Genomic DNA, 15684 nt, shown 5'->3' with positions numbered 1-15684 from the left:
TTGGTTAAAATTTTCAAGTGTTTTTCTTCAGCCTACTTCCCAAAAAGATGGAAAAACGCTGAAATAACTCCTATCTTCAAACCTGATAAAATGCCAGCAGAAGCATCAAGCTATCGACCAATTAATTTACGTTTTTCTATCAGTAAACTTTTTGAAAAAATTATCTGGCTGAGAATGATGTCTCATATAAATGAGAATTCAATTTTATTACCAGAGCAGTTTGGATTTCGTCATGAACATCATCAACTTGTCAGAGTAACGAACATGATAAAAGCAAATAAATCTTCTGGGTTATCCACTGGAGTTGCTCTTCTAGACATAGAAAAAGTATTCGACAGTGTTTGGCACAAAGGTTTAATAGCAAAAATGTCTGAGTTCCAGTTTCCTATTTATTTGATCAAAATGTTTCAAAATTATTTAACTGATCGCACTCTTCAGGTTAGCTATCAGAATTGTAAATCTGAATGGCTACCCGTACGTGCAGGTGTTCCGCAAGGTTCGATCGTAGATCCAATCTTGTATAATATTTTCACTTCTGATCTTCCAAATCTACCGGTTGGTTGTCAGAAATCGCTATTCCGTGACGACACAAGTCTGTTAGCCACAGGTAGAAATCTAAGAGTGATCTGCAGTCGCCTACAAAGAAGCTTAAATATTTTCAGTGATCATCTGTCAGAATGAAAAATAATATAGTATAACATGAAGAATGAAACAGTTATCTGTTGGGTTAGGCCATCCATTAGAAAACGAAGTTCAATATTATATGAGAACCGATATAATCGAAGTCGGTTCGTACGGCCACCAACTAACATGACGTACAAACTCTACTAGTTTTTATTCAAATTTTGAAGATTTTTTACGATTTTTCCATCGTACTCTAAACGACAATTTAAATTTTCGTTGTATCTAAAAATATGCAGTAATTTTTGAACGAACCATAAGACCTTTCATATGACCCTGATTGGGAATAACGGTTTTGAGTCCAGTTTAGAATTTTTTCACGGTTTTTGTTTCGCCGGTTTAAGTGACGGTGTACAATATTGAACACACTTTACTCTATAACTCCGGAATCGGATCCGGATGAAATTCAGGAATTACGCATGGGACCGTGAGACCTTTCATTTGAATCTAAGTTTGTGGAAATCGGTCAAACCATCGCTGAGAAAAAAAACCAGAACGTTTTCCTTTTCGTTTGTTACTTTGGGGAGGTTTTACGGCTACAAAGTGGCGTATTTTTTCGAGAAAAATCGTACTTTTAAATTTAAACAACCACCAAAAATACAAAAAAATTAAAAAATTTCTGCTCTAACTATGCTGCTTTGATTTGTTCACTTCTGATTAGTCTGCGCTGAGATACAGTGGACACCGCAAATCATGATTTTTAAGAAGCGTCCTAAAAAATGCCTCTTCACCGACTTATTTTCCTGACACAGCACAGACGGCAACTGCCATGGGGGTTCGGTCTATATGTCGTGAGCATCATGTTTTAGCTGTGTTTAGTTCACGAGATTTTCCTTCCGTTGATAACGAAAGCCTTCCTTTCATGCTGATAACGTGAGTTCGATCTTAGTGAGTTCTCGTCCTCTCTGGAGGACACCAATGTTATTGGTTAGACTCTTTTCTAGTGTACCAATGTTATTGACCGCAGAGATTCCTTTCTGCAGCCACCAATATTGAGGGGTTCTGTATTGAAGCCTAGTGTAATTGTTTCGCGGCCGGATAGCTCTCGTAGCTGTCTACCCACCTTGAAAATCAATTACACTTCGGCTGCTTTCGAACAAGTAAGTTACCCTCTGACTGCAGTGAATTGCAAGTGTTTTATTTTAACAAAATCTTAACTATATATACAAGTATTTTCCTTATAAAAAAAGTAAATGTTGCGCAACATTAACCGCAACATTCCCGGTTTTCTCTTTCCATCCCATTGCGGGATCCTAGCTCACACGGATACCTAGCTATGTCAGCGCGCGCATCTAGTTTTACCTGCTTGTTTACAAAGGTATTATTTACTTCATACATCCTTTGGACCATCGGATAAAATCCCTGATTTGATTTAATTATAAAACTAATTTAATTGAATTATTTAACTGGTCCGTAACAGTCACCGTCCATCAATATTCGTGGTGGGAGGCTTAGTGTTTCTTCTCTAGAGCCTCTTCCTTTCATTTATTTTCTTTTTGACGTATTTATGGTTAGTCACATACGCCTAGCTTTCAGTCCGATGTAGGTTTCCGTCATCTTCTCAAGGTTATGTGTCACAATATCAATATCATCTGCGAAGCCAAAAAGTTGTACGGACTTTCCGAAGATCGTGCCACTCGTGTCGATTCTCGCTCTTCGAATCACACCTTCCAAGGTAATATGAAACAAGATACAAGAGAGTCCATCACCTTGTCGTAGCCCTCTCCGAGATTCGAAACGACTCAAGAGCTACCCAGATACTCTGACGTAACACATCACTCTATCCATCGTTGCTTTGACCAATCGCGTCAGTTTTTTTGGGAAACCGTATTCGTGCATGGTCTGCCATAGCTGTTCTCGATCGATTGTGTCGTATGCCGCTTTGAAGTCAATGAATAGGTGATGCATGGGTACGTTGTATTCACGACACTTCTGGAGTACTTGTGCTATCGCGAAATGTAATCCGTAGTGGCGGGGGCTCCAGTAAATCCCGCTTGGTACGGCCCTACGAATTCCTTAGCTATTGGTGTTAGACGACGGCAAAGGATTTGAGAGAGTACCTTGTAGGCGGCGTTCAGCAATGTGATTGCGCGGTAATTGCAATAATCTAGCTTATCACCCTTTTTGTAGACGGGACATAGAACTCCTTCCATCCATTCCTGCGAGAGAATCTCCTACTCCCAAATCTAAGAAATCATTCAGTGCAGCGCTCTAGCCAGTGCCTCTACTCCATGTTTGAGCAGCTCGCCTAGTAACTGGTCATTGCCCGCGGCTTGGTGTTCCTCAGTTTGCCGATCTCCTTACTTATCTTCGACAGATCAGGTGCTGGGAATCTGTTGTCGGGCGAGCGTGCACCCAGATTGATTACTGTGCCGTTCTCTGTATCTTGTGCTTCGCCATTCAGATGCTTGTCATAGTACTGCTTCCACCTGTCGATCACCTCACGTTCGTTCGTGAGAAGGTTACTAATGGTATCTCTGCACATTTCGGCTTGTGGCATGTAGCCTCTACGTGAGCGGTTCACCGTCTCATAGAACTTGCGTGTGCCATTTGCGCGGTACAGCTGTTCCATCGTTTTGCGATTTTGGTCTTCTTGGCGTTCTGTCTGTTCCTCGTTCGCTCTCGTGCGGTGTTGCAACATCCTCGCCCTTGCTGCTTTCTTCGCTTCGACCAACTGCTGACATTCGCCGTCATTTCCTCGATTCGATAACCTCATACCTAGTACGGTTGCAGTAGTGCTACTCACGACGGAACGTCTTCAAGCTGCTCTTCCGTTGGTAGCACTAGCACCGCGCCAAGCTGCTCTTCTGTTGGTAGCACTAGCTTCAGTTGTTGCGACGAATGTTGTGCACCGTCGATAGTTTTGAGCGCATACAAACCGCGACAAGGTAGTGGTCAGATTCAATGTTGACATTGCGGTAGGTGCGGACATTGATGACGTCGCAGAAGAATCGCCCGTCGAGAACGTGGTCGATTTGATTTTCCGTATCCAGATGCGTGTAAAATGCTTCCTTCTTATCATTGGGTCTCGTCTTATGTGGACAGTGCACGTTAATGATGCTATAATTGAAGAAACGGCCTTTGATTTTCAATACGCACATTCTATCACTGATTGGCTGCCACCCAATCACGCGCTGGTGCATCACTATAAATCCCGTTCCTAGAACACTGGTTGTGCCACAGCACTGGTAGAAGGTAGCCGCTTGATACCCACCTTTCCACACCTTCTGTCCCGTCCAACAAAGTTCCGGCAGTGCAACGATATCGAAGCCGCGGATTTGAAGCTCATCAAGTAGCATTCGGTAGTATCCTGGGAAGCCAAGCGATTTGCTGCGTGTAAAATGCTTCCTTCTTATCATCGGGTCTCGTCTTATGTGGACAGTGCACGTTAATGATGCTATAATTGAAGAAACGGCCTTTGATTTTCAATACGCACATTCTATCACTGATTGGCTGCCACCCAATCACGCGCTGGTGCATCACTATAAATCCCGTTCCTAGAACACTGGTTTTGCCACAGCACTGGTAGAAGGTAGCCGCTTGATGCCCACCTTCCCACACCTTCTGTCCCGTCCAACAAAGTTCCGGCAGTGCAACGATATCGAAGCTGCGGATTTGAAGCTCATCATGCAGCATTCGGTAGTATCCTGGGAAGCCAAGCGATTTGCAGTTCCATGTGCCAAGCTTCCAATCGCGTTGGTCTTTGCCGATTATTCCGAGTCGTGTTTCTTCCTTGATTGTGCGTAACATGTGTAATCAGTCGCTTCTAACATGGAAAACAGACTCTGTTTCGAGCCACCCCAACATGGAAAACAGACGCTCGGGTAGGCTCACTCTCTGTAAAGAGAAGGCAATCACTCCCTTCCCTGTCAGCATACGACCAAGATCCCACCGGGGTTGGTTACCCGATCTTTCCTATGGTTACTCGTACCCTAGCCGACACCGCGGGAAGGTAGAGATTATTGGACAAGAGGCTAAGAACCATATTGGGGCCTGAATTACGCATTGTCCAGTAGTTTACCAACCAAATGTATTATACTTCATGGAATTATATTATATTGTATCATGTTATATTATACTTAATTTTATTTATTTCATTTAATTTATTTATTTCGCCAAGCAAATGTAGACTACAATAGTATGCTCGTCTAATCGACAAGCAATGAAAAAAGTAATGTTTTTTGATTAGGCAGCGTAAAGTTGGTGTAATTGTGTTATTATTTTCCTTTTGATTTATGTACTTCAATTCGAATAAATATACATTAGACAAATACAAATAGTAGTAAGTCGAAATTAGCTCAATTTAAAATAACGTACTTGAAAGTTGATCTTGACTGGTCATCTTCATCGCTTAGTTGCATTTGTACAGGTGGAAGAACAACAATCTGAAATTAGAAAGACTAAGTTATTTTGTGATTTATGTATATACACTGAAAATCGAGTTTTTGTCGTGAATACGACTTACTTTACTATGGAGCGCCTTTTCAAAATTTACCCTCAGAGAGAGTGATAAGTTTTTGATTGTGAATATCATTTGTTGTATCTAACGTATCAACATAATTTTTGCTACATGCCATCGGAAATATGATCATAAAATTATGATAAAATTTTCCGTTGTATTGTTGTATGAAATAATTCAAAATTAAACTTTGTTGAAATATTTGACATCAACGAGTATCAAAGGGGGAAACAAATGACATGTGGTGGCCTTTCGCGTATTTTAAAAGCTCATAGCTCAGTGATCTGTGGGAGGATTTATATAACCTAACTACCAATAAATTCAAAATCCTGGACACGCCGGCAGCTCAGTCATAACCGAAAAGCGAAAAAAGACTGGCGATGTCGGCATGGGCCAAGTGCGGTTAGACCTTTAATTGATTTTTTTCTTTTCTACCAAAAGCCTCAGATTCACCAAAATGTAAGTTGAAAAAGATTGCTTCGTCACTAAAACATTTAATTACTACATCTTTATACTAGGGTGTCGCTTTGAAATATGCCGTACAAATCAGGGTTGCCACATATACAGATTTATCTGTATTTTATTTTTCCTGAAAAATACAGATTTAAATTTTGCAAAAGGAAAGAATTTCTTAACATCGCTAAAAACTCACATTTGTTCAATCCGTACCCGTCCCTCAAAAACTGTAACACAAAGAATCTAATGTGTCAATTTTAAACATGCTATCGAAACGTACTGAATTTACACCTAAAACAACAGGCTAACATTTTGTCAAACTGTTACAATCAGTCACGTATCTAGAGGGGGGGCCCGAGGGGCCCTGGCCCCTCCCGAAATCAAAAACAGATATATAATTATTCAGATGGACTCAATGTTACATGTAACAACAACACAGTAAACGTAAAGAAATGTAATACAATAACAATTCCAGTGAAAAAGTGTCTGTTAAAACACCCGTAAAAGGCACACAGAGAATTAGGTACATCAGCAATCTTCAGTAACATTATTTTTTTTATCTTTGGGCCCCTCCCAAAACGAAATCCTGGGTACGGGCCTGGTTACAATATTTACTTTTTTACTTATGTAGGATTAGAAACAGGTGGATAAATTCTATTTGCTTCTATAGAATTGGATGAGGGCAGTGAATTCACTAAATACATTGAATACAGGAACCTGTAACATATTTTCAAATAAGCAACTGGCCACAAATATCCTTTGTAAGAATACCGTCAGTATCAAGAACAAATTTTGTTATGTGTAATGTACTCAAAGGAGTTACAAATTGGTCATTAGAGAAACAGACTTCATCCTCCTAGAATATTACAACCACTTTTGAGTGGTGACTGTGATTTGCAAGAAGTATTGTTGCACGCCAAATTCGATAATTTTCAATTTAGACAAGCCACATTCTACATTCTACCTCACTCCTGTAACGAGAACTCCTAAGAACCTGATTTGCAAGAATTATTGTTCGTAAGGTGCTCATTTCACAGAAAAACAAATCAATACCTTTGCCTCTCTCCCCCTTGTAAGATACAGTTGCTACATCTTTACCCTGAGAATGCTTCTTGAATCTTTTCTGAGACGAGGGTATTTTCTGTACTGGTTAAGAAGATTCGATTACCCCCGGACACTTGCTACTCTTTCCAACCACATGAAAATACCTTTATGACTACTTTCCAAGTGCAACAAGTATGTGTTTCAAGTTTGGCTGAAATATGTTCGATTGATCCGGAACTATGCTGTATCATATGATCGCTTATATATATATATTTATATATATAAAAATGCAGAGATCATTCTTTGTAATCGCATCACTTAAGAACGTATGGACGGATTTACATGATTCTTTTTTTGTTTGATCAGTTTTTAGCCCCACCGGGTTCGTACATCAAAAAAATTAAGAAAACTTGCCGGAAAAGTGGGAAAAATCCATTAAGTTGTTTTGTATGGACAATGGAATTTTCCACTGGAAAAGTCGAAAATGATTGCTAGATCATCGGTAGGTATTTGGCGCATAACGAGTTGCATGAGTGTTTGGCCGGCGAAGAAAGGAATACTAGATCGTTGAAAGAACCTTTGGCGCGCAACAAGTTGATTTGTGTGAAGTGCATACTTGAGTCATGTGGTTCTTCATTCCGAGCCACGTGCCTAATTGGGTATCAACATTGTCGCTTACTAAATGACTGGTGGAATTCCAGAATGTGTGTAATGGAGTCAGATGAAATTATTGGTCGTTGTGAATTAACAAAAAGTTTGTGCTCTAGAAACACTAATAGCAAATTCAGCAGCTGCAAGATTCATATGGGTGGTCTATAATGTAAATGAAGCAATCCGTTTTAGTTTTATTTTTTCGACCAGTTCTACTGTCAAATTTAAAACTGGTATACATTGCCGTTCTATTTTTTCTATATTTGAAACACAGATAAAACGCTGCTAGGGCTGCCAGTTTATTTTGTTATAATTTCTAGATTTAAATTTTAAAACTGACATGAATTATGCATCTAGAACTAGAACACTCCTGAATATGCCCTAAAGTCAAACTAAGAGATTTTCCTTGCATTTTGCTTTCGAATGATTATTGAATTTTAGATTACTCGAAGCGCACATAATAAGTGGCAATTAGTTAGTCAATATTCAAGGTGGATTGATACTATTTCTCTAAATTGTATACAACATCGTCAATCTTATAGGTGATGCTACAAGAACTAGATGCCTCTCAATGCATGAATCGTGAAAGATTTTCTCTACATTTTTTCGCTCCATCTCATACTTTGAGTATTTCACGGCCCTTACCAAAATAAATGCAGTTTTGCAATAATCGGCGCTGTGTGGAATTGGCCAAGGGATAATCGCAATTTGACAATTATCCCAGAAAATCGAACCGATGAATCAACTTGATGATTCTAATACTAGGTTACAATATTTTAATACCTTTATGTCGAACATTCACGGATATTTTCATAGACACAACTTATGCCGAAGTAATATGTACATAGTTAGAATAAGCGACAATAGTAAAATTATTCTATCACAATTATCCACTGCCCGTATAGAATCGGATCGCAAAACGAGAAGAGCGAATCCCTACCCCAACGTGTTAACCCGTGATGCTCAGACGGGTCGTCGAGAGAACATCGTTTTCGCACCGGTGTCCATTCTGTGATGATATTCGTCTCTCTTTGATGGCACTGATTGAATCGTGTGAAGAGTTGCTAGAGATCGTTCGTTCAAATTGGTAAATTCAATATCAACTTAAAATGTAAGCGTCGTCTCTCCAAAGCATCAGAAGTTCCTTCGTATCTAAAAATATCCACTTTATTAGAGCTCTAAAGTACGTGTGGTACTTTTTGGCAACTTGAACGTACAGAACAAGTTTTTAGAAAACATTATCGATGCTCAAAAGCTGTACACATGTTCACATTAATTTTGGGTGATGTTTCTTTGTTTTGAGCTAAAGCGAACGGCTGTCGAATTCCGTTGATTGTAGGTTAAGTTAAACACTTAGTCGTTTGACAATTCTGCTCTCAGAACACATAAATGGGAACAAATTATTTTTGGGCGAGACGAAGTTCGACGGGTCAGCTTCTTAAGCCAAACATTTTTTTTGCGAAATTTTGGTTACTTGGGCTAAATACAAATTGTAAATATATTCTACTCTACCGAATGAACAACTCTAGAAAAGAAATTTTTCAACATATTGTTAAATTTATCAATACAAATCTCTTTTAGAGAGGTATTTTATTGATTACCGGAAGCAAGAATCACATCTGGAAGAGAAAACGTCTATTATGTCAAAACCATTAGAGAGGGATCTCTGTTCACTGCTTAACAGAAGTATTTCACATCATCACAATAATTTATGATGATATTTCTAATTGGGCTACAACGAATGTGTGTCGAATTCCGTTAATTGTGGGTTAAGTAATCAGAAAAATAATGGAGAGAAATGTTAACCACTTAGTCGTTTGACAATAAACATAAATTCGAACAAATAATCTTTAATCGAGACGAAGTTCGATGGATCAGCTAGTATATATATAAAAATGCAGAGATCATTCTTTGTAATCGCATCACGTAAGAACGGATGGACGGATTTGCATGATTCTTTTTTTGTTTGATCAGTTTTTACCCCCACCGGGTTCGTACATCAAAAAAATTAAGAAAACTTGCCGGAAAAGTGGGAAAAATCCATTAAGTTGTTTTGTATGGATAATGGAATTTTCCACTGAAAAAGTCGCCAATGATTGCTAGATCATCGATAGGTGTTTGGCCGTCGAAGAAAGGAATACAAGATCGTCGAAAGAATCTTTTGGCGCGCAACGAGTTGTTTTGTGTGAAGTTTTCACATGCATATTTGATTCATGTGATTCGTCATTCCGAGCCACGTGCTTAATTGGGTATCAACATTATTGCTTGCCAATGATTTAATGGTGGAACGCATATGAGTGTTCTAGCTATACCGTAAACAGGATCAAAAGTTCTGATATTGTTTACCAGAAGATGCATAGTGTGTAATGTAATCAGTTAGATGATTAATGTTGGCCATCGTAGGCATGAGTTGAACAAATCACATTATAGAACGAATTTTGTACGAATCAATGATATGATTCTCCTGTTTAAATTTGGGTTGGCGGTTCAATGCATAGGACGCTGGTCTTACAAGCCAGTTGTCGTATGTTCGAGCCCCGACCTGGAAGGATTCTTAGCGTCAGTAGGATCCATAGTACTTGCCATGCAATGATTCTGTACGCTAAGAATCGGCTGCGAAGTCTGTTGAAACAGAGAGGCCAAATTCCACGAAAGGAATGTAATGCCAAGACTTTGCTTTGCTGTTTAAATAATGAGATCAAACAAAGAGGTTTGCTTTGCATTTAGCATGCTGGAGTTCGTTCAATCGCATCGGGTAAATTTTGGTGGATTTCAAACCATTAGTTGAGAGATTTTATGCATTAACTGGAGCGATAAGCTAAATACTGGTGCAATCCTCATGTTCACGCCGCTATAACAAAATAATTGCACATTATTTTCATATAAAACTTTCTGATATAGGTGGGGTACTAAACAAAATGACATGGTGTCGACTAATGCGACGACTATTGATACAACTATTACACGAATGCAGTGTTCATGTAAAAGTTAGTGGACACAATATTTAAAAGAATGGTAACTTGGAATGTCCAAGAATTAACAATATCAAACTAACTAGAGATTGTGAAAGGAGAAAGAATATGAAAATGTAGAGCCATAGTACTCAAGGAGCAAAAGGTTTCTCGCATCTAGACTTTTACCTTCTACCAGAGGAGTCGAACTTAGCGATGCGAAACATCCGAGTCTCTGATATGTCAGTAATTTACTAAATAATTACTGACTGACCAGAAGTCATAAATTAAAAGTAAAAATGTTCCTGTAATTGTCACGCTACGATCATTCATCAAACACGACTAAATAATATCACCAGACTAGCGAAAAGCGACGAACTACAAGTCGCGAGAGCAGCTTTTGTAATTTTGCGGAATCAATTTAAAGTAGTTATCTTAGTTATTTTTGCTTCACTTTTTTCCCATATGTCGAAACCATTAGTTTGAGAGAGATCTACAATCGCTGTTCGATGCACTGACTCAAAAGATGATATAGCGATCGGTACATTCACTTAATTTTTGCGTAACAAAAGCTTTTAAAACATTCACAAAGCTGGCGGGCGTCTTACCGTTGAAAAACAGATTCTGGGATCTCTCATATCGACTGCTAATCCGATGCGACATTTTGAATCCGATGGTGATTGAAAACTTTGAAAAGGTTGTCGAGCTTAATTCACAAACCCGTTTTATGTCCTTGTATTTTGACTACATGGCTCAGAATATAAATCCTTCTTCGTTTGTTCCCAATCGTGTTCATTTTTTGGATACTTCTAATTCTACTGTGTTTTTCGACACATCCATGAAAGAAGAAATTCGTGGAATCCCGGATCTTGTACGCCCTCAAGAGATCCCAAAAATGTTTAATAATAAATTTAAAGAAGTCGACTGTAATAAAATGTTTTACACTGACGGATCATATCTAGACGGGTCCATTGGCTTCGGTATATTCAATGTAAATTTCAACGCTTCCTATAAACTCAGCGATCCAGCTTCAGTTTACGTCGCAGAACTAGCTGCAATTCAGTATACCCTTGAGATCATTGACACTCTGCCCACATATCACTGCTTCATTGTATCGGACAGTCTCAGTTCCATTGAGGCTCTCCGTTCAGTGAAGCCTGGAAAGCACTCACCGTATTTCCTGGGGAAAATACGGGAACAACTGAGTGCTTTATCTGCAAAATCACACCAGATTACCTTGGCTTGGGTCCCCTCACATTGTTCCATACGGGGCAATGAGAGGGCGGACTCGTTAGCCAAGGTGGGCGTACTATAAGGTGATATCTATGAAAGACCAATCTGCTTCAATGAATTTTTCAGTTGCTGTCGTCAGAAAACTCTAGCCAGCTGGCAGAATATACATGGAATAGTGGAACTCTGGGACGATGGTTACACTCAATAATCCCACAGGTATCGACGAAAGCTTGGGTCCGGGGGTTAGACGTGAGCCGAGACTTTATTCGTGTAATGTCAAGGCTCATGTCTAATCATTATATGTTCAGCGCGCATCTCCGCCGTGTGGGGCTCGCTGAGAGTGGTGTCTGCGTTTGCGGTGAGGGTTATCATGACATCGAGCATGTTGTTTGGACATGTGTCGAGTATTGTGATGCCAGGTCCCAACTCATAGGTTCCCTTCGGGCCCGAGGTATACCACCCTTCGTACCAGTCCGCGACGTTTTGGCAACTCGAAATCTTCCTTATATGACTCTCATCTATAACTTCTTGAAAACTATCAATGCTCAAATTTAGTGCTCTCCCTATCTCTTTCTCGTCTACAGCTCTACCGCACTCTTCTTTACATTGCTGGAAGTATGACCTGTGTAAACGATGCTTCGGAGCATGCACCTGCCTTGAACTGACTGAGTTGCTGGAAGCTACCCAAAAACGTCACATCAACGTCAGAGCACACCAACAAAGCATCCCAATCCAGAATAATCTCTTCATTGCTACAAGCTGAAAAACATGAAGATTCATCGAACGCAAAATGTGTCTAAAAGATGTATGCCACAAACCAATGATGTATTCAATTTTCAATTCAATACTGTGTAGGTCCCACCCTCCCTATGTCCCCTTACTAACTCTAGGGGAGTATGCCGCCCCGTAGTACGGCATCCCTTTCTCTCTCCCTAACAACAAGACAATCGGCCACGTTAAGCTAAAGCAAATGAGCCTAATAAAAATTTTATTGGAAAAAAAACATTCACAATATTATTTGATGAATTCATCGCAGCCAAGTAATCAGTAAAATAATGGAAAAATACATTAACAGCACAGGACGTTTGACAATTCTACTGTCCGAAAACATAAATTCAAAAAAAATTGGTTGAGACGAAGTTTGACGGGTCAGCTAGTTTTTATATTTTTTAAGTTGAGATTTGTATCAATTCAATACATAAATCCAATTCTAGTTAAAATGTGTTTTTCTGAATCTGTTTCATGTTTCTATGTGGATCAAGAAATTAAGCACGTCCTATTTTTATATTCTCGTAATAATACGCCGACGATAGTTGGGGGGATTTTTATATAGATGCTTTAAAACAAGATAATATTAAATAAAGCCATGACAGTGGTGTCCGAGCTCAGCACACGAGTTGCTGTATACCTGCTATGTGTGCCTATGAAGCTCATCGATAAAGCACGTGGCTCGTTCAAATACGAAACACGCGAGCTAGCAGAAAACACGCACACGAAGTCTGAAGCACACGCTCGTGTACCGTGTTGCTACTAGATCGAGAGTCATGTGCTTCGTAGAACCAGCTCGCGATTCAACTGGTGTGCTGGATTGGGGGCTAGCTCGTGAGCTGACTCATGTGCTGGCTCATGTGCTGACTTGAGTGTCCATTTTTTTGAATTCAATAATATAATATAATATAATTTTTAGGCACACAGTTTCCGCTCTTGTCTTGTCTCTTGTCAGTAGGTTGATTACACAAATCAATATTATTGTCATTCCAAATGATTAGTGGCTTTCACATGAGGTGATATTATTGGTAATACTCGACATTTTGACTATGGTATTGAGGATGAATAATTGTGTGCATTCAAACGGAAATGACGTATTGACGAAGGATTGACAATACTATATCAACTAATTGGCATAGAGTATTCTTTCCTAAATTTTAGAGAAAATCAACGTTCAAAGCAGTTCGCTTTCATATCTCATCCAAATCAGTCGATAAAACGAAACCGCTTACGTTCGGGACGGAAGAAACCAAGTACAGTATTGTGTAGTGAATAATAGAGCGATCTCGAAATGAGTGAACCAAACAAAAGCTACCGCCGCTACGGAAGAATACAATTATTGTTGACTTCAGGCAGTGCAACATTCGACCTTCGATACGATAACTTGAAGGCTTGCTTAACGAGCAAAGGCATCTTGATATCAAACGTGTGCATTTACTTCAATGCAACAAGACAAATAATGTTGTTTACATCCAGTTTTATAAAGAGTTGGATGCAATTCAATTCGCTAAAGACAATAACAATGCGCACTATGTGGAGCATGAAAACATCAAGTACAACATACCAGTGTATATCGAAGATAGTGCTATAGAAGTGCGTGTGCATGATCTACCCTCAAGCGTTATCGATCCTTATATACGCAAAATTATGTACCAGTACGGAGATTCTTTCCATCGAAAAAAAAGTGAAAGAACTTTTTCCCTGGTATTCTAAATGGCGTACGTTTGTTACGAATGCGCTTGAAGAAGGCTATACCTTCTTATGTGAATTTCGGCCAAGATACAACCTACGACAATTAGATGGCCACATGTCAATATTGCCAAAAAGGCGTTCACTACGGTAATCCATGTGAAAAACTAAACAAGAAGACATCTGTACCAAAGGACAACAGTGCTCCCTCCACATCAACCCCAAAAACCTCCAGACAGCCATAAACAACAATGAAGCTTGCACCTCAACGAAACCAGTTATACCCGATGTAGGACAAGGTATCCCAACTGCATGTGCCAAGCTTTGTTCGTCGCCTAGGTTGTTGCCGATTATTCGGAGTCGAATATCTAGCTTGATTTTCCGTAACTCCTTTTTTACGGGCGTCTAATAATATAACACAAAGTCCTAACCTAATCTAACAGCTTGTAATTTTGTCGTTATCAGATAACTTTGGATTTCCTTTTGTTTCATGCTGCTATTATTTAAAACTCTCCATTTATAAACCTTTTCAAGTTTTAAATTACTTTACTTTTTTCTTACAAACTGTTACCATTGTTTTATGCAATTATCGGTTCAGCCATCTACAAGGACATGAAGTGTTATTTTGTTATCCGGAATCGGAAGTCCAACCCGGATACAATTCCACCGGAAGTATCATTTATGAGTATTTGTCCGAAATCATAGCCGCTTGAAGAAGGCAGTCTACATTTTACTGCCTCCTTGTTCGCTGTGTACCACAAAAAATGTAGCTCACTGCGGTAGAAAAATTTACTTTGTAGTTGTAGAAAAATGTACATTAGTGCGATAGAAAAATGTACTTTTACGTGTTAGTTAACAGCGGTATCGAACAACAGTAAGCACAGCACATTGCCTATATTCTTCGCTATTTCAAAGATGATTTTCGCTTATTCAGATTGTTTATAAAGTATTAATTTATAATCCTGTTGGTTGTTTGACAGTCTCGTCCAATACAATGCTTAGCCAAATGTTCTTTTCTATAAATTTAAATTTTGCACCTTCGGCAATAACGATTTCGTCACTATGTAAGAGAACGTTTCTTCCCAAAATATTTGCATTGCTTCCATCTATATTCCCTCTAGAGCCTCGGTTGGACATCGGCGGCTCAGTGATATCATAGAGCTCCTTCCTGCACCGACGTTGGTTTTAGGAGACTTTAACTCACACGGTATGGGATGGGGTTGTCTTCATGATGATAACAGATCAGCTATGATCTATGATATTTGCGAAAACTTCAATATGACAATCTTGAATACGAGAAAAATGACACGGATTTCTGAGCTACCAGCAAGACCAAGTGCGCTGGATTTATCCCTTTGCTCGACATCGCTACGGTTGAATTGCACGTGAGAGGTAATTCCTGATCCCCACGATAGCGATCATCTACCGATCGTAATATCAATCACCAGCGGCTCAAACCCATCGAAGACAATCAATGTTTCGTATGACCTCACACGAAATATTGACTGGAAAAGCTATGCGACCGCGATATCTGATAAACTTGAAAGAACTCAACAACTTCCTCCGGAGGAAGAGTACACGTTTTTGGCTGGCTTGATTCTCGGCACCGCGACTCAAGCTCAGACGAAACGTGTACCCGGCGCGAAAACTAATATCCGTCCTCCCAACCCTTGGTGGGACAAAGAGTGCACAAATTCAAACGCGGAGAGAGCGTATAAAATATTTAGAAAAAATGGAACACCTGATAATTAC

The 15684-nt window shown here is 39.4% G+C and overlaps 1 protein-coding gene across 9 annotated transcripts in view; it reads right to left on the bottom strand.

The window, feature by feature from the left end:
* The window catches only part of LOC131440691 (teneurin-a), a 337735-nt gene that overhangs the window by 63467 nt on the left and 258584 nt on the right, over positions 1-15684 (bottom strand). For all 9 annotated transcript variants that reach the window (XM_058612195.1, XM_058612198.1, XM_058612196.1 and 6 more), the window contains one exon: positions 4999-5066. In XM_058612195.1, coding sequence (XP_058468178.1) covers positions 4999-5066 — 68 coding nt within the window. The remainder of the gene's footprint in view (positions 1-4998; positions 5067-15684) is intronic.

The sequence above is a fragment of the Malaya genurostris genome, chromosome 1, assembly GCF_030247185.1.
Source record: "Malaya genurostris strain Urasoe2022 chromosome 1, Malgen_1.1, whole genome shotgun sequence".
In the NCBI taxonomy this organism is placed as follows: Eukaryota; Metazoa; Arthropoda; class Insecta; order Diptera; family Culicidae; genus Malaya; species Malaya genurostris.
This window is presented reverse-complemented; position numbering and strand designations above follow the sequence as displayed.